We start from the raw sequence: 19,753 nt of genomic DNA, 5'->3' as shown, positions 1-19,753 counted from the left end.
GGGTTGCTACTGAAAATTTCGTAGACAACAGTCAACAGCAGGTTTTAATGATAATGACGTGGACAGACGGCTTAAAGTGATCTCCGAGACTCCAGACCTCGAGTGACTCCAAGGCATAAAAGCTAATAGTATAACCAACGACGAAGGCAGACAACTATAACTCAAATAATTCAAATATAAAACAATCAAAATTAACTGCTTTACCAACTGGAGTACCCACGTAATTGGTTTTTCTAAAATGGACAATGATTTCAAAACAAAACACGGTCCGGCCCACAAAAAGGGCCGATATTTTAAAATGGACATTCGACTCGGGCGGTTCTTCCGCTGCTGTTCTTTGTTTAAGAACAGGTTGGAGTCCTCAATGGCATTAGAGGCTCGAGTGGAGCGTGTGTGCACACTAACTTATGCTATTATATCTAAGACAACCCCACTATATTTGATCAAATCTTTTGACGACCACTTCATTCCTTTTCATGTTCCCGCCCAAAGTTTAAGTATTATCTTGAACAAATATATTTGTTTGCCATATTGAATAAGAGTGGAGTGGAGCGTCAAAAGGTACTGAAGGATTTTTTGTTTGCCTCTTTACTTGTCTCGGTGGTTTTCACTTTCTTCACACTGTTTTTTTTAAAGATGCACGCGGAGATACGGACCATGTTATTTTTTATTTTTTTATTCCTTACAAGTTAGTTATGATGCAATCTAAGATAGAAGCGGGTTAACTTGTTAGGAGGAGAATGAAAATTCACACCCCTTTGGACTTCTACACGACATCGTGCCGAAACGCTAAATCGCTTAGCGATACGTCTTTGTCGGTAGGGTGGTAACTAGCCACGGCCGAAAGCCCCATCAGCCAGACCTGGACCAATTAAGAAAACCTCAATCGGCCCAGCCGGGGATCGAACCTAGAACTTCCGTCTTGTAAATCCACCGCGCATACCACCACGGAGGTCGTCAAAAATGTCGATGAGAATATGTTAAGGAACGTCCACATCTGGTGCATAATATTAAATTAATGGCGTAATTCGCCATTAATTTATATATATTATAGAGATGTGAGATTTGAAAATCATTTGTTTGTTACGAACAGGCTTCTTTTCAGAAATTACTGGAGCCATTTTAAATAATCCTTTCAACAATAAAAAGATTTGTTAGCAAGCAACAAAGGCTATATTTTACCCCCAATTCTGTAATTCGCGGGGCATCTGCTATAGTTAGTTGTAAATAAGAATTCACTAATAAGTAATATTTGCAAAGGGCTTACCGTATAAGGTTCTCACACAAGCCTACATAGCCTTTAGAGCCTCAACAGCTCAATGGTAAATGGTCGGACTCATCACCGAGGGGTACTGGTTCGATCCCGGCCCCGTTAGACTATTGTCATACCCACTCTGATAGTCTTTCCCGACTAGTTGAAGGGGAATGGGAATATTGGTCATATTTAAAAGATATGGCAAAAAATATTTAAAAAAAAGACTCGTAAAATATACCAACCATTGATAACCAAGACCATTCAATTTACAGATCCGTAAACCGTTAGGGTGTTAAAACTTAAAAGAATACTTTTAAGTAACTTCACGGTTCAAAGTTCTTCTTAATGTAAATAAGATCGAAAAGAAATTCCGATTAAGATCAAAGAACCTCCAGCGAGAGCTTTACATTAGATTAAACTGCGATTAGATCTGAATCGGCCGAGAAATGCATTCATTTACATAAAAGAAATAACACGATCAACTTTCAAAATTTATTAAATTAAATATTCTAATGAATGGTTCTTTGTTACTTCCTCATGTGCTCGCCTTCTACTGTTAAGTAAGAAAGAAAGAAAGAAAGAAAAATGCGTTTATTTCGAAATTATGCCAGCCGACAAGAAACTGAACAAATGCTTTTTTTAAAATAATTTTTGTTATAATTTACACTTATAATATTAGATGCTCTTGAAAACTCACTTAATTCTGAAAACTTAAATAAATGTAGACATGAACCATTGATAGGTTGCTCACGTGACATATTGATAATAAATGTTATCCTCATAGTAATAAGAATAAAGATATGGAGAATAGTACAGGAAATCTAGGAAATATGACTACAAGAATTACATGACTCGAGATTTTTTAACAAGCTTAACTTAAGTACATCGACCGCTTTGGAGTGGTTCAGGTACTCAAAAAGTTTTTGGATTGCGTTTTTTCCTAATCTATGAGTTTAACATTAAAGTTTATTTGACAAAAAATGTAGAGGGCATTCTCATCTACAATTAATGGTTAAAATTCTTGTACATATCTTATACGATTTTTTCTAGATTTCCTGTACTAGAAGAACAATATCTAAATACAAAACCATGCTAAATAGTTTACTTAGTGTAAAAGACTTTACACATCTAGATGGTGAATTAAATAAAAATAAAATTGCATTTAGGTTCGACTAGTATTTAGACTTCGATCAAAATCGATTCGAAATCGACTTCGAGGAAATGATCGGTTCGTTTTATCATAAAAATACGAATGATCGATTCCTAAACTATCTTAATTCGTATAATTTTTGGGAGCATGCGAATCTCGCATTAAAATCTCTCTAGGTATCATTTTAGACCCGTATTAACAATTAGGACTTGACAGCTTTCCGTGGCTCGATTATTGCGTTTCTGACTAGAAGGTTAGATTATAATGTGGGTACCCAGCTAGTTTCGTGAGTTATTTGCTACTTAACTATCTATATTATATTAACAGGAACAATTCCGTACGTAGAAGATATTTTTAATACTTAAATAGTGATATATGATATAGAGCCTTGATAGTGCAGGGGATATGACCTCTGTCACACACACGCATCGAAATAATAAAATTCTCTGGTATGCAGATTTCCTCACGATGTATTTCCTTCACCGTTTGAGACAGCTGATATCTAGGTAATTTCTTAAAATGCACACAACTGAAAAGTTGCATGGAGGTGCATTCGGACCCACACCCTCCGGAATCGTAGGCAGAGGTCATATACACTGGACTATCACGGCTCATCAGATAGTTTTTATAACCCTCTATTTACGTTAGGGGCTAAATCGTCAACGACAATAAAATTAAGGGTCTACACGATGGATCAACTAAAGATGTTTTAATATTCATTAAACTCACTGTCAGCCAATCTCAGATTAACTCAGCTCACCCTCATAACAAAAACGAGCTGTCAAAGTAATCACTACTTTGATCAAGCGAGGTCAAATTAAACTTTTAACAACCTGCGGTTAACAAGGTGTTTGTCCATGACGGGAGTTTTTTATAACCTTTTTTTAATTCAAAAGCGGGCCTAATAGATATCGAATGAAAGTATCTAACACACACTAAATTCAAATTCAAAAAAAATATTTTTTTATAAATCGATCCGAGATAGTGATATTCTCAAGATGTTTTTAATCTATAGGTACCTACTAATATTATAAAGAGGTAAAGTTTGTGGTGTTGTAGGGGGTAATCTCTGGATGTTATGAACCGATTTTTTTTTTAAATTTGATTTTTTACCATTAGAAGGCCACGATATTTGTGATTTTCATAGGCTATATTTTATTCCCTTATTCTCACGGGAAGGGCAACACCACGGAGCTTTATATATAAACTTGTGCATTGCGGCTACTGACATAAAGTTCTGGATTTGAATCTTGGATCATCAGGCTGAGTTGTGGTCGGTGGTGCATAGGGTTGCCAACCGTACTATACACAGTATTGTAGTATATTTTGGGTTCACTATCTATATATACTGTTGAATTTTAATATAAAAATACTATATTTTTCAAAAACTATACAAACAAACATCATTTATTTTAAAATTTTATGAACATTCATCATTGAATCCGAACTTGTGTTTGAAATAACATTCCGAACTTAAGAATTAAGAACAAAATGTTTATGATCCTTTTTTTATTTTATCATATAGTAGGTAACCCAACCATCAGGGCAAGGTTATTAAAGTCGAAGTCGGTTAAAAATGGAAAATTTTAAGGAAGACAGTGTTTTTTTACAACACACACCACACCGCTGCCTGGCATAGACCCTAAAATATGCTTATAATTTAAGAGTAATAAGTATAATATATTCTGGGAAAATTACCTACGAAGAAATTTAAAAGATAAGTGCAAAACAATACCATGAGGCAGGTAGGTTTTTGATAACAAATATAACGACAAACCTAAAAAAACCTTGCATCACACGGTACCCTGAAAATGTAGTAAAATCTTGCTGTTTATGTCTATAACGTAACAAAAAGTGTGCATTCGATTAATAAGATTACTCGCACCCACACATTGCGTGGAACTTCACTTGGTAGAGTCCACAGCACACCAAAATATAGCCACACAATAAAGATCTCTACTACAATTGTCATAAAGTAAGATTTTCTACTGTACTATATCGCTAGTTACTGTACATGCAACCTTCCACGTCATAGTAATACAAGGTGCAGAATAATAAAATAGTTCAAAGTAATATAAGCTTTATAACGTAGAAGTTACATGCGTAAGTCGCGTTCACTATTTTTAACAGACACAATACGCCTAAAGTTGTAGACTAAAATATCTAAACAGGTGTTGCATGACCCGCGAAACCCGGCAAGTCGTTATATTGACGTTGCTTTTATCTGCTTTAATACCTACTTACCATGAATTTATTATCCACGTTCCATTATACAGTTTTGTATACAACGTTTGCACCCATATCAGGTTTTGTATTACGTAGGTCATAATCATCATCATCATCATATCGGCCGATGGACGTCCACTGCAGGACATAGGCCTTTTGTAGAGACTTCCAAACATTACGACCCTGAGCCGCCTATATCTAGCGAATCCCTGCGACTTGATGTTGAAACCAAGGTGGGGGGTCGACCAACACTGAGGAGACACTGAGAATTTTCTTAATTCTCTAAGTGAGCCAAATATGGGTTGATAATGAAGCTTGGCCGTTTGAGGCTCTGGCTCTGGATTCTCGATACCTGCTACCTTCCAATGCCATAGTGCAAACTCCATAAATGGCTACAGTATGGTAGAAACATGGGCTAACAAACTTTCAACCTTCATAAAATGAGGCATGTCTGGCTACTGCTGGTTCTCGTTCCATGTTACGTTAAGGGCCTCCTTCATACGAGATGGGGTATGGAGCTACCTCTACTACTAGATAGACCCACCGCGTTATTCCATATCGGGTTGGCGGTCTTATTAAATACAAATCATAATTTCACAAACAAACACCAAACCACATATAAACAAAATATGATTCACCTCTTCTTTGACTACGTAGTAAGAAGGTACGTAAATAAAAATACAATAAGAATAATACACAAACATTGTAACGATAGTAAAATAAAAATGGCCGCCCAATTAAACTTTGATCTTTGAAAGGAACTGGCGGTGATAAATTTGTCAAATAAATTCAATGCGAAGCCGCATGCCTCCCAAACGTCTTCTATAAACTTTTATTATTATTGCCGCAGTTTAACGGGCATACAGTTTGGTAACCGTTGCCGGCGACTATGTTTATATATATAAAAGCGAAATTTGTGCATCACGAAATACCGAAAAGCAGTTGACCTACAAAGAATAGGTTGGTAGGTAGGTAGTTTTTAGGTAGACGTCCGCAGAAAAGACCTTGGCGTCTGCTAATTGTCTATAATCCGCACGCGCTCTTTCATGATTCTGATTTATACAATCAGAATCATGAAAGAGCTCGGTATGTGACGTAGGCTCTAAAGTGGGACCGCAACAATGTCTATGTAAAAGTAAAATAAATAATAAAAGACGCTAGTTCAGGTTGACAATAGTTATAAGCTAAACCAGGCGTAGATCGATTAGAGCTCGACCCCTAACTTAATGATGATTGACGCTTATGACAAATCTAAATATTTATCATTACAGGGTATTTATTATCTTTGTGATTCTACTATTTAGGGGCGTATTAGGAATATTGTAGTCAGTAGTGCATAACATACTCGTAATTTATTGATTAATCAAATATCATTTTTGTTCCCAATTATCACTTTTTTACCGAAGGTCTAGGTCTCGTAGAAACCTCTGACGATTTCTACACGGCATTGTACCTACCAGAAACATTTAGACAATAAAAAATCTTAAACAGACCCGATCTGGGCATTGAACCCAATCCTTCTCCGTTGAGAACCACAACACTATCAACTGTACCATAGAGCACGTCGTATCAAGTCACGAGTACTATTTTCAGAACTGTGTGCTTACTAAGTTGCGTTATTATAGATTTATGATTTCTTGATACAGCCAATGAAGCCGATGAAATGAATACCGGTGTTTACGGCCGATTATTTACTTTTATAAAGTGTTTAATGCTTTCTCAAAGCGAGCTGTAAATATTGTTTGCCTCCAGGGTTGCCACGCGTATGACACAGGAGCATAGTCTCTGTTTAAAAGTCCTTGTTTAGTTTAAAAAATTACATACTTTAATAAATGCGAAGCTGAGTAGTAATACTTCGAAATGATATTATAAAAAGACGAGTTTTGAGAAAAACTCAAAGTTAAAAAAAATATTAGAAAATATTCATCAATCAATAGTTATCATAAATTTACAGCAATAATGATAGTAAAAACATCAAAATCAAATGTATTTTTTATATTTTCATACATACAGCACAAATGTTAGTACTTCAAATGGAACTCGAAAAAGCCCACGGACCACTAATTTAAATAAATACTTAAAGATATAAATAATAAAAAAAAACAAATGATATAATGGTGCATTTTATACTCATCTCTAAATCGCCTTACTTACCCCGTTAAAAAGTGACAGCCCTGTACGAACTGAATGGGAAGTATTTTACTTGTTTTTTTTTTAATTTCTTCCTAGTGGCCATCAAAAGAAGACCGTTGACAAATATTATGATAATATGGCTGGAATGATGACGTTTATGTTTATTATATTATCGTTATGTCTGCCTCTTCTTTGATATGTTGTGTTTAAAAGTGTAACAGAGCATTGGTTTCGAAAATCAATTACTTTTTTACTATAGTTGCTCTTTCTTGCACAATGCTGTGCATATTTTTTTTTCTTTTGAGGTATGGAACCAATGATGTTAGAATAAAAAAGAGGTAGATATGTTATACGCGGAACAAGTGTCACATTAAAACTATGCTGATTAGCAAACCTGAGCACTGTCATCGCGCCGTTGACAACACCGCTGAAATAATTTTTGCGTGCCAGTTCTAAACATTGAATGCGATTTACGTAACCTATCTACCTCTTTTTTCCTCTACCGTCATTGTACGGAACTCTAAAAATGTTGAAATACCAAATTCTGGTGAAAAAAGTAACGAGTACGTGTTTGTTTGAGCCGTGATAGACTAGTGGATAAGACCTGCCCCCGATTCCGGAGGGTATGGGTCGAATCCAGTCCGGGGCATGCACCTCCAACTTTTTAGTTGTGTGCATTTTAAGAAATTAAATATCACGGATCTCAAACGGTGAAGGAAAACATCGTGAGTAAACCTGCCAGAGAATTTTCGTAATTTTCTGCGTGTGTAAAGTCTGCCAATCCGCATTGGGCCCGCGTGGTGGACTATTGGCCCAACCCCTCACATTCTGAAAGGATACTTGAGCTCAGAAGTGAGCCGCATATGGGTTGAAGTGTGTGACGTGTTTGTCTGATCAGCTTTGTTGTTGTCGGCAGTTGCTGGTGGGCAGCAGCGGCGGCGGGAACGGGGGAGCGGCGACGTCGCCCGACGGCGGGTCCAGCTCCGGCCCGCCGCTGTCGCCCGGCGGGTCGGGGGTCGCTGGCGGCGCACTGTCACCGGGGGCCGGCTCGCACGCCAGCACCCCCGCCGCGCCGTGCTGCGACACCCCGCGCCCCATCATCACCGACCCCGTGTCCGGCCAGACGGTGTGCTCGTGCCAGTACGACGCCCGGCTAGCGCTCTCATCGTACCCGCGCTTGTCCAGCGCCGCGGTCGGCGTCTACGGAGCGCCGTACCCGTCCACGGATCAGAACCCTTACCCCAGCATCGGGGTTGACAGTTCGGCGTTCTACTCGCCTCTGGTAAGCCTAATTGTTAATCCTCTTATTTCATCATCATCATCATCATCATCATCCATCATCATCATCATGGTTTTCCAAATACAGTTAAGCCGCCAGCATCCAGCGGCTCCCTGCATCCCATTCGTTGGTCGACCTAGTGGGGGGTTGACCAATACTGCGCTTTCCGGTGCGGGTTCACCATTCGAGCCAGCACCTAATTGATATTAAATAAATGATATTATTAATAAACTATGAACCTAAATGATATTATGTATACCTACCTACCTAATCATCATTAATAATGGCCCTTATCAAGCTCGCACATTTCGGTCATCAACGAGGCGATGATGCCAAAAGTGCAAACAGAGGTTGAAAATTGGTACGAATAGGTCGTTTGTGTGCCATGCTCGCAACGGTAAGTGTAGTGGCACACCTGCGGAACGTTCGGCGCCGAAACAGCGACGAAATTATTGGTTAATGACACACCCAACAGTGAAATATGACAATGCCATACGTTCTCGAAGGACATCATGATCCTGGGCTCGACTCCCAGCTCGGGTCAGTTTAAAATTGGCTGACTTCTAGTCTGATGGTAGGCATAAGCCGTGACTACTTACCACCCTATCAGCAAAGACGCACCGCCAAGCGATTTAGCTTTACAATAATGCCGCGTAACCACCGTCAGATGTATGGGTAGAATTAACTTGTATACAAGTAGGTAAGTCCGTTTCCATCTTAGACTTCATTGGCACTTAACTTCATTGAAATCGCAGTCAGTTCTTACTTGTGGTAGAATAAAAAAGGTATTGAACCGAACGTTCGTCGCCGAACGTTCCGCAGATGTGGCGCAACACTAAGGTCTGTCGCTCTCGCCGCTTGGACTCGTTCGAGCGCGGTCCGCCGGACCGGTCCGGGCGCGCTGGGACAGAAAACCGCCGACACCTCGCGGACCGCGCCGCCGCCCTGTCACGTAACATTAATATTTAAACTCGAAAATAAATTCGAAAAGCGTCCGCTATTATTATACCGATTACGTTAGCTGTGACCGGATTCGGGTGGTTGCGTTTTTCGGAACGACTCGACAATTTTTTCGCGAGCGGCGCTTGTAAGACGTTCTTTCCAGAATGAGACAGAGGCAGAGCTCAAACCGCGAGGGACTACGGCGTCGTCGAGACCGACTTTATTTTTATTGGATGAAAAGGAATCTGGAATTGGCATCCCATTGTTGAAAAGCGTGTGTGATCCCGTCACCCGCGACACGGGCTCGTGCGAAATCCGCTAAGCCCTGAAAAGCCGATCGAACGAAAAGATGATCCATTCTTTGTCAAGCGTTAAGAGGAAGACGGCTTAATCTCCGAGAAACAGCCGGAAGTTTCCGAGTTCGCGTTCGTAGTTTAGCGGTCCGCTGTAGATCGCATCGCCGATAAGGGAATGTTAAAATTACGAGTTTGTTCAACTCGGTAATTATAATATCATGTGATAACCGCGGCCGGTGATCGTGGAAGCATCCCAAATCACCGACGAGCGGGCGGCGAGATCTCTATCTGTCATTGTGTTTAACGAGCTCCGAGCGGGTAGGCAGCGTACGCTCTGTGACCCTGTTCATTTAATAACAGGTGTTCGAATGTATGTATAACGTCGTGGTGTGCGGCAGAGGTACCTAGCGCACGACAAGCCCGGCCGGTTCCGTGCAAGCGACAATTTAGCGAACAATGACGATGCTTCGCCACAAATATACCGAGGTTGGCTTCGTAAGTCTTCACCGGACTCCATTCTGAAGTGCACTCAAACTCGTTGTTGCTAGGGTGCGTTTTCGGTTGACAGGGTTGTAGAGCCATTGTTGGCAAAAATATTCAACTGCCATTTTAGTACACGAGCATTCCCGGTGGCGCCGTCTGTCGGCGTGAGTCGGCAACAATACTCAACGCCATCTTCTGTCTATTGTCCGCTTTTGATAATCAATAAAACGCTGTCGCTTTTTTGCGATTCAACGCGTTAAGAATTAGGTGTGAAATTAGTGCGCAGTGTTTACTGTGGTACATAAAATAAATACGACTCTTTATTGCATGGTTACTATTTATAGTACGTCTGAAACTAAGCTCTCGTGGAATCTTTACAAATAGTCAACTGACGTTCCAAAAGTGCTTGTAAACTGAGCCTAAAAACCTAGGCTGACTGATACATCTTTTTGTTTATATGTTAAGTTCACAATTTTAATACGTACTTAAAATAAAGTATAACTTAATTTATTAATCATCCTAATCCCTCCCCGCCTTTTTCCAGTATCTACAATCACGAAATTTAGCAGGGAGTTAGGAAGGGAGAAATCTAAAAATCATGAATTTAGAATCGTGCCTGAGAACTCCGCCCGCCTTTTTCGGAAGCCGTTTATAAATGTAACAGCAATGGGTACGGCATTATAAAGAAATTAAACTGAATTAAGAATCAGGCCCAAGAGCTTTGCGCCCGATTCTTAATTCAAAAAATAAATCTTAAGAAACTGGCTTCACGGGTTACCTACCAGCTATAACTTGGTGTAGTTTTTGCTCGGTTGGCCACGATGCAACCAATAAGAGACAATCAACTCCATTGGTAATTTTTTCAAGCAACGTTTGATTTGGCCAATTGCCAGCTCCTTTCTGAATTCATTCTGCACAACTTTTTTACTGTAATACCGTTAAAATACCATAGATATCTATGGTACATCAGGCGTAGACACTAGTCATGGCTCCAAATCAGAATTTATTTAATTTGTTAATTTTTGTAACACCACCATGTCCATCTCACCATCGCATTTCATTCGCATGCTTTTACTATTCGTCCGTCTTACCGCCCATTATTCTTATCCATACCACATGGCTGGTTTTGTATATATTCACCTTAACTCTAAGGGACATTCATGGGTCACATAGTACCTATTTCTGAGACTTGAATCCATTTCTTCCATTCGTTTTACTTTTCACGTCTCGGTCTTTATTGCCGTCGTTTTAAAAAGTAACCCGAGGTACCGAAAAAAGCAGACTGGTAGGTCAGTTTGTCGAAAGTTGTTATATAGATTACCTACTTTGGTATCGTAGGTATGTAATATCAAGTTGTAGATGTAAAGATAAATATGAAACGTATAAATACAAACTAATATCGCGTTTGCAAAGCGTTCACATTTTTTGCAAGGTGTGCAATTTAAAGTTTAACATTGCATTACTAAGGTAAATAATGTTAATTAATTATTTATTTATTGCTTGCAAAAGAAGCTACTCCAACTACTTTTATGGTATGATAAACTACTGCAACTTCATCTACATGTAAAGTTTTTATAAAGGCCTCTTTAGTAAGTGGCGTGTTTTTTTTATGATGAGAAGTTCTGAGGTCGATTGAACTAATACCATGATCTGAGCTCTGGTTAATAAGTATATATTAATTTGACAAGCCTAGCTCGGTAGGAGTAGCTTGGTCAACGGCAATTATTCGTTCTGGTGCGGTTTATCAACCAATTCATAATGAATGCAATAAACTGTTATACAGTTTATGTATAACTTGAGTTATCAAGTTAGCCGTTTCCATCCTAAATTGTATTGTTACACAGCAAATGCGAGCGAACTTGATTGAATACACACTACCCTGGACAAGTAATGTTTATACCAATATTCGACTATCAAAAGAAAAAAAGTCAATCTCAAAATGTCAATCAATTATTACTATCAGGCCTACAAATAGAAACGTTGTACCTACTAAAAAGGCTGGCACCGAAAAATAACTTTGTTATTTTATTGTGTAAACACTGGTTGAGAAAAAGAGATGATAGAGAAAATAAGGCTGACAATAAAAAATGTTGCCGTGCTTTAGGCTTAAAGACCGGTACTACCTCATCGCATATCATGTCCACGAGGACTCTTCCTAATACATAAATAAAAGACATAGAAAAATGTCCTGGGCACAGATCTTGTAATTTATCTTATAAATTTTAGTGATAAAAATGTATTCATAGACGACGTCAGTATTCTTATGAAGCATCCATACAGCATACGTATGTATTTCAGGCGTCAAAACTGTCTCTCAATACAAGGCATGTCAACTGTGACACATATTGACGTGACAAACGATTTACGGTCCCACTCCGCGGCACTAACTTGTCGTCGCATTAAACACCTTTGTCCCATTTAAAAAACCCATTGAAAAGTCCCAACGAATGTACTTCATTATCGTTCAAATTAAACAGTCGGATAAGAAAGAATCGGACTGAACAAAACGCCCCCGACATCTTGACTTTAGTGTAAAGAGGATAAGTTTGGAAAAGAAATTCAATCAGAGGGGCGTGCGAGTGAGACAGCGCTACCATTACCGTTGGATCCAGCGGTAGGAGAGAGACGGTTGGAATAAATAAAAGTAAAGCGAGTAAGGCGAATCGAGAGCGGCTATTAAGGTGTTAATGAGTCCTTATTAAGCCGTCTTTGGTGTGCGGGTGGTCGGCTCTCGGTTCGTTAATCCGTTTACCTTGACCCGATAAAAAAAGAAGAAAAGGAAAACACTAACTTGCAGCGTAAAGAAGAAACACGAATAGTGTTAGTTAGTTAGTCGTAATTAAAAATAATAATATTGAATGTAAAAATCTACATTCTACACCCATCATAATAAATACTAGCAAAAGAAACGAAAACAGAAGCATAGCATTAAGGAAGTATAAACCAGCAGGCTTATCCACTATATTTGACGTATGATAGTTCACATATTATACGGAATCGAGATTCTATGTCAAAATGTCATCCGGTGCTTACTGGTGGATATTACACAGTAAGTAAATAATTTTTTGTCAATTGATTTAATGCCTGGAAACATCAAAGTTGCTTTCATGTAGCTCTACAGTTTCTAAGCTATCAATCCTGGCACTGAGAATCTTTAAAACTTTGAATGAACCTAAATGTACTGTGTTGTTTTATGTTTCAATAGAACCCTTCAAATTAGTGCTTGCTCTCTTCCCGGCGTATCATCAGTCCCGTAGGACTATGCAAGTGAGGGAATGCAATGATTTGGTGCAGGATAATGTTTTGTTTTGTATTGAGCAAATTACGAAATAGGTGTACAAAGACAAATTTAAACATGATTTTGTCTAAGTAATTTCTCTAGATGTACAAAATTGATTTGTATGGCTGAATGTGTTGTGGCTTTTCTCGGATCAAAGCGCATTATGAACCCTTGTAACTTTAATTTTAAATTTTTGACTTTGTATCTTCATTCATAAAATAACTGGATTTTTAAGAAACTAAGATATGTTGCTCCGACTAACTTGCTCAACAAAATATATATTGCTTTGGCACAACCCATCTTAACTTATTGTATTCCTTTATGGGGAGGAGCTGCTAAAACAAGATTTGTTGAAGTTGAAAGAGCTCAGCGGTACTTATTAAAAACCATATATTTTAAATCCTATCAACACCCTACGGACTTATTATATTCAGAAAGTAAAATGTTAACAGTAAGACAATTATTCATCTTAAACGCCACTTTGAAACTGCACAAATCCCTTCATTTTAATCCAGATCATTTAAATAAAAGACGTTACGGCAACGTTACAACCACAATAATTAACAAAACTTGTTTTGCAGCTATGCAATATAAAAAACGATCAAGTATGTTATATAATAGACTTAATAAACTTTTGGGTATTTACCCCTTAAACTACTTTGACTGCAAAGGGAAGCTCTCTCCATGGTTACAAGGCCTTACCTATGATGAAACCGAAGATCTGTTGAACGTTATTAAATAAATTCCGAGTTAGTTAAGACAAAACAATAAACAGGAATATTAGATTGGATACACATTCCATTTCAGTTTCAATTACTCACACACACACACACACACACACACACACACACACACACACACACACATTCACACACTCACACGCACATACACGCACACACGCACTTGTACGCATGCTCATGCACACAATTTTATTTATATTTCTCACTTATTTTGCATGTTACAATTGTAAGAAAATTATGTATTATTTGATTTATGTTAAAATTATTGTTTTTGTTTTATAATTATAATAATATTATAGTTAAGGAAGAGCGGGGCTTTCTGATACAGGTCTAGTACTTAATAGAAGGTCCCAGCCCAATCAGCTATGTAAACTTGATAAAACAATAAATTTTCATTTCATTTCATTTCATTTCAACTTGACGTTTCAAAATTGCTTGTAAACTAAGCCTAATTAAAATAATCGGTTGTCTGTAAACTGTTACTATTGTAAACTGTTGGGATAGTTGAACGGTTTACTGGCGATAGTTGAACGTGACAACGTCAGAAAATACTGATGGAATGGTTGCATTTTTCAAAAGAAAGAGCGAGATATACTTTATTTCTTGTAAAAAAAAGTTGGCAACCCTAGAGCGAGGGAACGACGCATGACGTCACCTTTTTTATAATTTGCAAAAATGAATTTATTTTGACTTTTATTATTATATATTTTCAATTAATTTATAAAAGCAAAAGCAGTGTGTGAACATGGATACATTGACAACCCTAAAGCACCAAGAGTATCGAGAGGAAACATCTATTGGATTTTCGTTCCAATTAATTAGCTTCACGACCTTGGCTTGAGGGGCCACGGGCTTACTTTATTCCCTTACTAATTAGTCCGAGACGGGGAGATATTTCCAAAAATAAATATAGTCTCGTAGTAATGTTTACCATACTTTGTAACGGGGTACCACGTGATGTTACTGCTTCAGTGGCTGAAAGATTTGTGACGTTCATATATTTCAGGCTCTTGCTTTTCCTGTGATTTCATTCATTGCATGACTGACACTGCGTATATCCTACTAACATTATATACGCGAAAGTTTGTATGGATGTTTGGATTTGGTTGAAATTTGGAATGGAAATAGATTTTACTCTGGATTAACACTTTTTATCTTAAAAAAAATACATAGTTTCCCGAGATTTACGAAACCTGATGATTTTGATGACATGAATGTTTGTTACTATTTCACGCCTCGACTACTGAACTGAAATTTAGTATTGAGATATATTATAGCCTGGATTAACACATAGGCTACTTTTCATCCTGGAAAAATCCACGGTTACCGAGGAATTTGTGAAAAACTAAATTCCACGCGGACGAAGTCGCGGGCGTCCGCGGGCGCGGCTAGTTAGTATTATTTAAAGTACGGTACAACATACGTACGACTTACGCCGTGGTACGATGTCAAATAATCCTTACCCTACATAATCAATGATGTTAAAAAAGAGTTAGATAGGTTGTACACGGTCCGCAAATAGCACATTAAAACTATGCTAATTAGCAAACCTGAGCTCAGTCACCACACTGTCATCGCGCCGTTGATAACGCCGCTGAAATAATTTTTGTTTGCCAGTTGGAAGCATTGAATGTGGTGTAATCTATCTACCTCTTTTTTCTTATAATATCATTGTACATAATATTGATATTATGTTTGTATGTGTGCAGGCTCCATTATATTAGCCAAACGATTACTTTTCATATAATAAGCAAAATCTTGAAAAAAAAGGTCATTGGACTGCTCTGTCAATCATTGTCTTTCATTAATGAACACATAACAGTTGTAGGTAAGCGGTATTGTAATAATATAATTAATTTATCAAATAGACATAAATAATTGCAACGTATCTACATAGATACGTTTAGCGAATCGTTCAAGTACAATGCAGAAGCGAATTCAAAAACACCTGCCCTTTGTTTAGGATTCCGTACGATCCCTTTTTGAAGCGTGCATGCATAATTTAATTTTCATATTACATGCTTCAATAATTTTTTATGCAAGCCATCAATATTATGGTTTTTATTGCATTACCTTTTATGGGTAAAACGGGTTTATCGGTGATGGGTTCCGTGCTGATTCTATTGAGTTAAATGTCAACTTTACTTAATCTTACGAGATGCTTTAGGCTCGTTGGTATGTTTGATAATTCTTCAGCTCAAGGTCCCTGTTTTGACACGTTGGGCCTTGAAGCAAAATAAATCACATCATTTTGACGGCCTCCGTGGCGCAGTGGTATGCGCGGTGGATTTACAAAACGGAGGTCCTGGGTTCGATCCCCGGCTGGGCAGATTGAGATTTTCTTAATTGGTCCAGGTCTGGCTGGTGGGAGGCTTCGGCCGTGGCTAGTTACCACCCTACCGGCAAAGACGTACCGCCAAGCGATTTAGTGTTCCGGTATGATGTCGTGTAGAAACCGAAAGGGGTGTGGATTTTCATCCACCTCCTAACAAGTTAGCCCGTTTCCATCTTAGACTGCATCATCACTTACCATCAAGTGAGATTGTAGTCAAGGGCTAACTTGTAAAGAATAAAAAAAAAAAAAATCACATCAAAACATTCTTAATTTGACAAGCAAGCTTCTATTGAGTTTCGATTATGGAATTTCTCATTAGACCTTGAGTGACATACCTAATGCCTTTTCACAAAGAAGAGAATAACAACAATAGTGTAAATTCAACGGGTATTGATCCCAGGACTTTCAGACTTTAGTCAACATTTTGACCGTTATCTACTGAGTTTAAATGTCAACATTAAAGTCTTACACATTTTATTTATATTAATAAGTAATTCCTAGGTATACATCTATACTAATTATAATGCTAAAGAGTTTGTTTGTTTGATTGAACTCGCTAATTTCAGGAAATACTGGTCCGATTTGAAAAATTCTTTCAGTGTTAGATAGCCCATTTATCGAGGAAGGCTATAGGCTATATATTATCCCTGTACTTCTACGGGAACGAGAACCATGCGGGTGAAACCGCGCGGCGTCAGCTAGTCTTTATATAAAAAGATTATTAGTACAGAAATGTAGAATATAAAATAGATGGCAGCCGCCATCATACGTGATGCAACAGGCCCGTCCGTGGGTGGGCTTATCGTTGGCACATCGGCGATTTGACATAAATGCGTTAGATTATATGACAACCGATAGCAGCACTGTAAGGCACCGCCTCGCGATGATTGACACCCCGCGTGTTTGCGCAGCGATACGGGGCACTTCTGTGTTATCTGCCGGCGCAGAGCGTTTGCGTATCCTCGCCTCGTATACGTGGACGCAAACAAAATCTGTCAGCTCGTAACGCCTCTGCGCCTAACCCCACCAGACCCGGCTCGGCTAATCCTTACGATATTATATGAAACTAGCGGACGCCCGCGACTTCGCGTGGAAATCGATGTAAATTGTAATTTTAAACCCCTATTTTACCCCTCATAAATAGAATAAATTAACAACTAATTATTATTTTATAAAATTATAACTCAAAACATGAACGATTTATAATTAAAAACTTCAACCATTTTTTAACCCTTTAGGGGTAGAATTTAAAAAAAAATCTTGAATTAGGTACGTTATTTTTAATATATTTTTGGTAGGACACGTACCAATTTTTATGAATGTAACTTGAGAAATGAAAGACTTTCTATACAAACTTTTAACCCCTGTTTCACCCCATTATGGTTTATTTTTTGCAACCAACCTTCTATATTATTATGAAATTTAAATTCATTCAATAGTTTAAGTCGTGGGTTTATTAAAAGAAAAAGGTATCATATAATACATGATATTCTTATTTCGATTTTAAATCTTTATGTCAAACAAGCTAGCAAATCAGATGACGATTTTTAAATAAATTTTTAAACATAATATTTTTGTGATGGTTTTTAGTGTTAGTGAAGCAATCTGTCAAAAAGTAAATAGAATGGTCGATGTATACCCGTCTCACCTCGCTCGCGTTAATTGCACCGCAAATATACTCATCGCCACGCTAAACGTTTACTTGCCGACTTTAATGAGTGGGCAAACAGTCGCGGTCAGCCGAGTCTCGGCCGCTAATAAATCTTCCCGAATTTCCCCGATTTTCCCCTCTTTCGCCCGCGTTTCCCTATTTCCCGACGTCCCGCGGCGTGCGGCCTCCGCTCTTATAAATTACCGCCACGGCTCCATCATTTATCATACAATGGAAGCTAAATGCATTTACTATTGTTTGGACACACTTCGCGCCGAATTGTTGACCGCATGCATAGAGTGACGCCCCTCGGAGACACTATTGTAACAAAAACACTCCAATACAATATTTTATACATATTTTAAACCATTAAAAAAACCATTAAATTCATTAACGACCACTATCAGATATTAATGATAGACAGCAAGAAAGATGACTTAATTTGCCCTCCGAGGCAACGAGGCTCCGTGGTTTTACAATAATAGACCTGCAGGATTGCTGTTTTATCGCGCTAATTATTTTAGAATGTAGATAGCGACAATAAATTATAAATTAATTTCATTTTACTAGCACTTAATGACCTTATTTCAGCGCAATGTATAAGTGCAACGAAGTTCAATATATTAAACCTCTATAGTTTAACGGTTTATAAGTTACGTAGGTACATAATTTTGATTAGTTGGAAAGGAAAAATAAATTGAGTTTATCTTTAAAAGTGGCTGATAGTGTTTAAAAAGATTATATGCTGTATTCAACTCATTTCCAATTGTATTTTATTAAAAAATAAGTAGTACTGGACTATTAAGTTTTTTGTGTTGAAGTATTTGCTTAGCCTCCATCACTAAGGCATTAAATACAAAATATCATGCTTACACGTGTACTTGTATGTTTAATATGTATAAGTTAACATTATTTCTTTACATAGTTTACGAGTAATAATTTGTTTAATTGTCATAAGAACAATGAATTTGAAAGTGACTTTGTGTACATTGTTATCAAGTAATTTTGATAGACAAAGTGTAGTAAATTTAAAATCCAAGTAACAAGGTCTCCAAACGTAAATATATCCCAATAAGACCCATTGGTCTAGTACGGTGTAAAAAGAGTTCAATGTTCGAAGTGTCTGGCGGTTTAGGGGTCGTGTAGCTTATTGTACGGCCACATTCGCACTCGGAACCGCTGACCGTGCGCCGTAGATTTGCGGACGCGGCGGTTCGCAGGAAACTCGTAACGACCTCCCGGAATCGGAGGATATTGCTAGATATTGCCATCGTTCCGCGCTGTGACACCCGCTTTTAACGCGATGGATCGCTTGGGAAGTCTCGCCTAATTGATACACGACATATGCACAAAAATGTATCACGTTGCTGCAGCGTGTACCTATCCATACATCAGCTGGGCTATACGCAAACTTGATTGTTTTATAGTGACATGATATTTCCTTGATTGAAAGTTAACGGTAACTGAATAGGTAGTTATTTCATCTAAACGCAAAGAAGTTTCGGCTTCATTATTTTATCTAAACACAAAGAAGTTTCGACTTAATTAGACTAAACACTTTAACAATTAATTATGCAATTGAAAATTTACAATTAATGTACATTTAATCACAGTTTCTATTTTTTCGGATTTTGATTCTATGTCTGTATTTAAAAAGAAAAAGAAATATATATTTTTACTGATTATTGATAGCGAATGATTTATAATAATTTAAAATTATGTTTAAGATTTGCCGACTCTCCGTCAGTTTCACTTAGAAACGCACCTGTCTGTACGTGTACAGATTTCCACTAGGTACAACCAAATCATGCCAAAACCTTCTTCATAAGTAAATATAGGAATATCGTACGAATAGATAGTATAGAGAACAGGGAATATGTGCGCATGAAATTACAAAATTACACTCGTAATTTTGTATTATTTATTAGTTGTACATCGCTTCATTGCCTAGGGTAGGGTCACTTACAGGCATAGCATTAATTT

General features: G+C 37.9%; 1 protein-coding gene across 2 annotated transcripts in view; it reads left to right on the top strand.

Annotated features, from left to right (window-relative positions):
- Positions 1 to 19,753, top strand: part of LOC112045732 (homeobox protein araucan) — a 180,508-nt gene that overhangs the window by 105,535 nt on the left and 55,220 nt on the right. For both annotated transcript variants that reach the window (XM_024082034.2, XM_024082035.2), the window contains exon 2: positions 7,681 to 8,046. In XM_024082034.2, the coding sequence (XP_023937802.1) occupies positions 7,681 to 8,046 (366 nt within the window). The remainder of the gene's footprint in view (positions 1 to 7,680; positions 8,047 to 19,753) is intronic.

Source organism: Bicyclus anynana, chromosome Z (assembly GCF_947172395.1).
Source record: "Bicyclus anynana chromosome Z, ilBicAnyn1.1, whole genome shotgun sequence".
In the NCBI taxonomy this organism is placed as follows: Eukaryota; Metazoa; Arthropoda; class Insecta; order Lepidoptera; family Nymphalidae; genus Bicyclus; species Bicyclus anynana.
The sequence above is the reverse complement of the archived record's forward strand: the minus strand, read 5'-3'. Positions and strand labels throughout refer to the sequence as shown.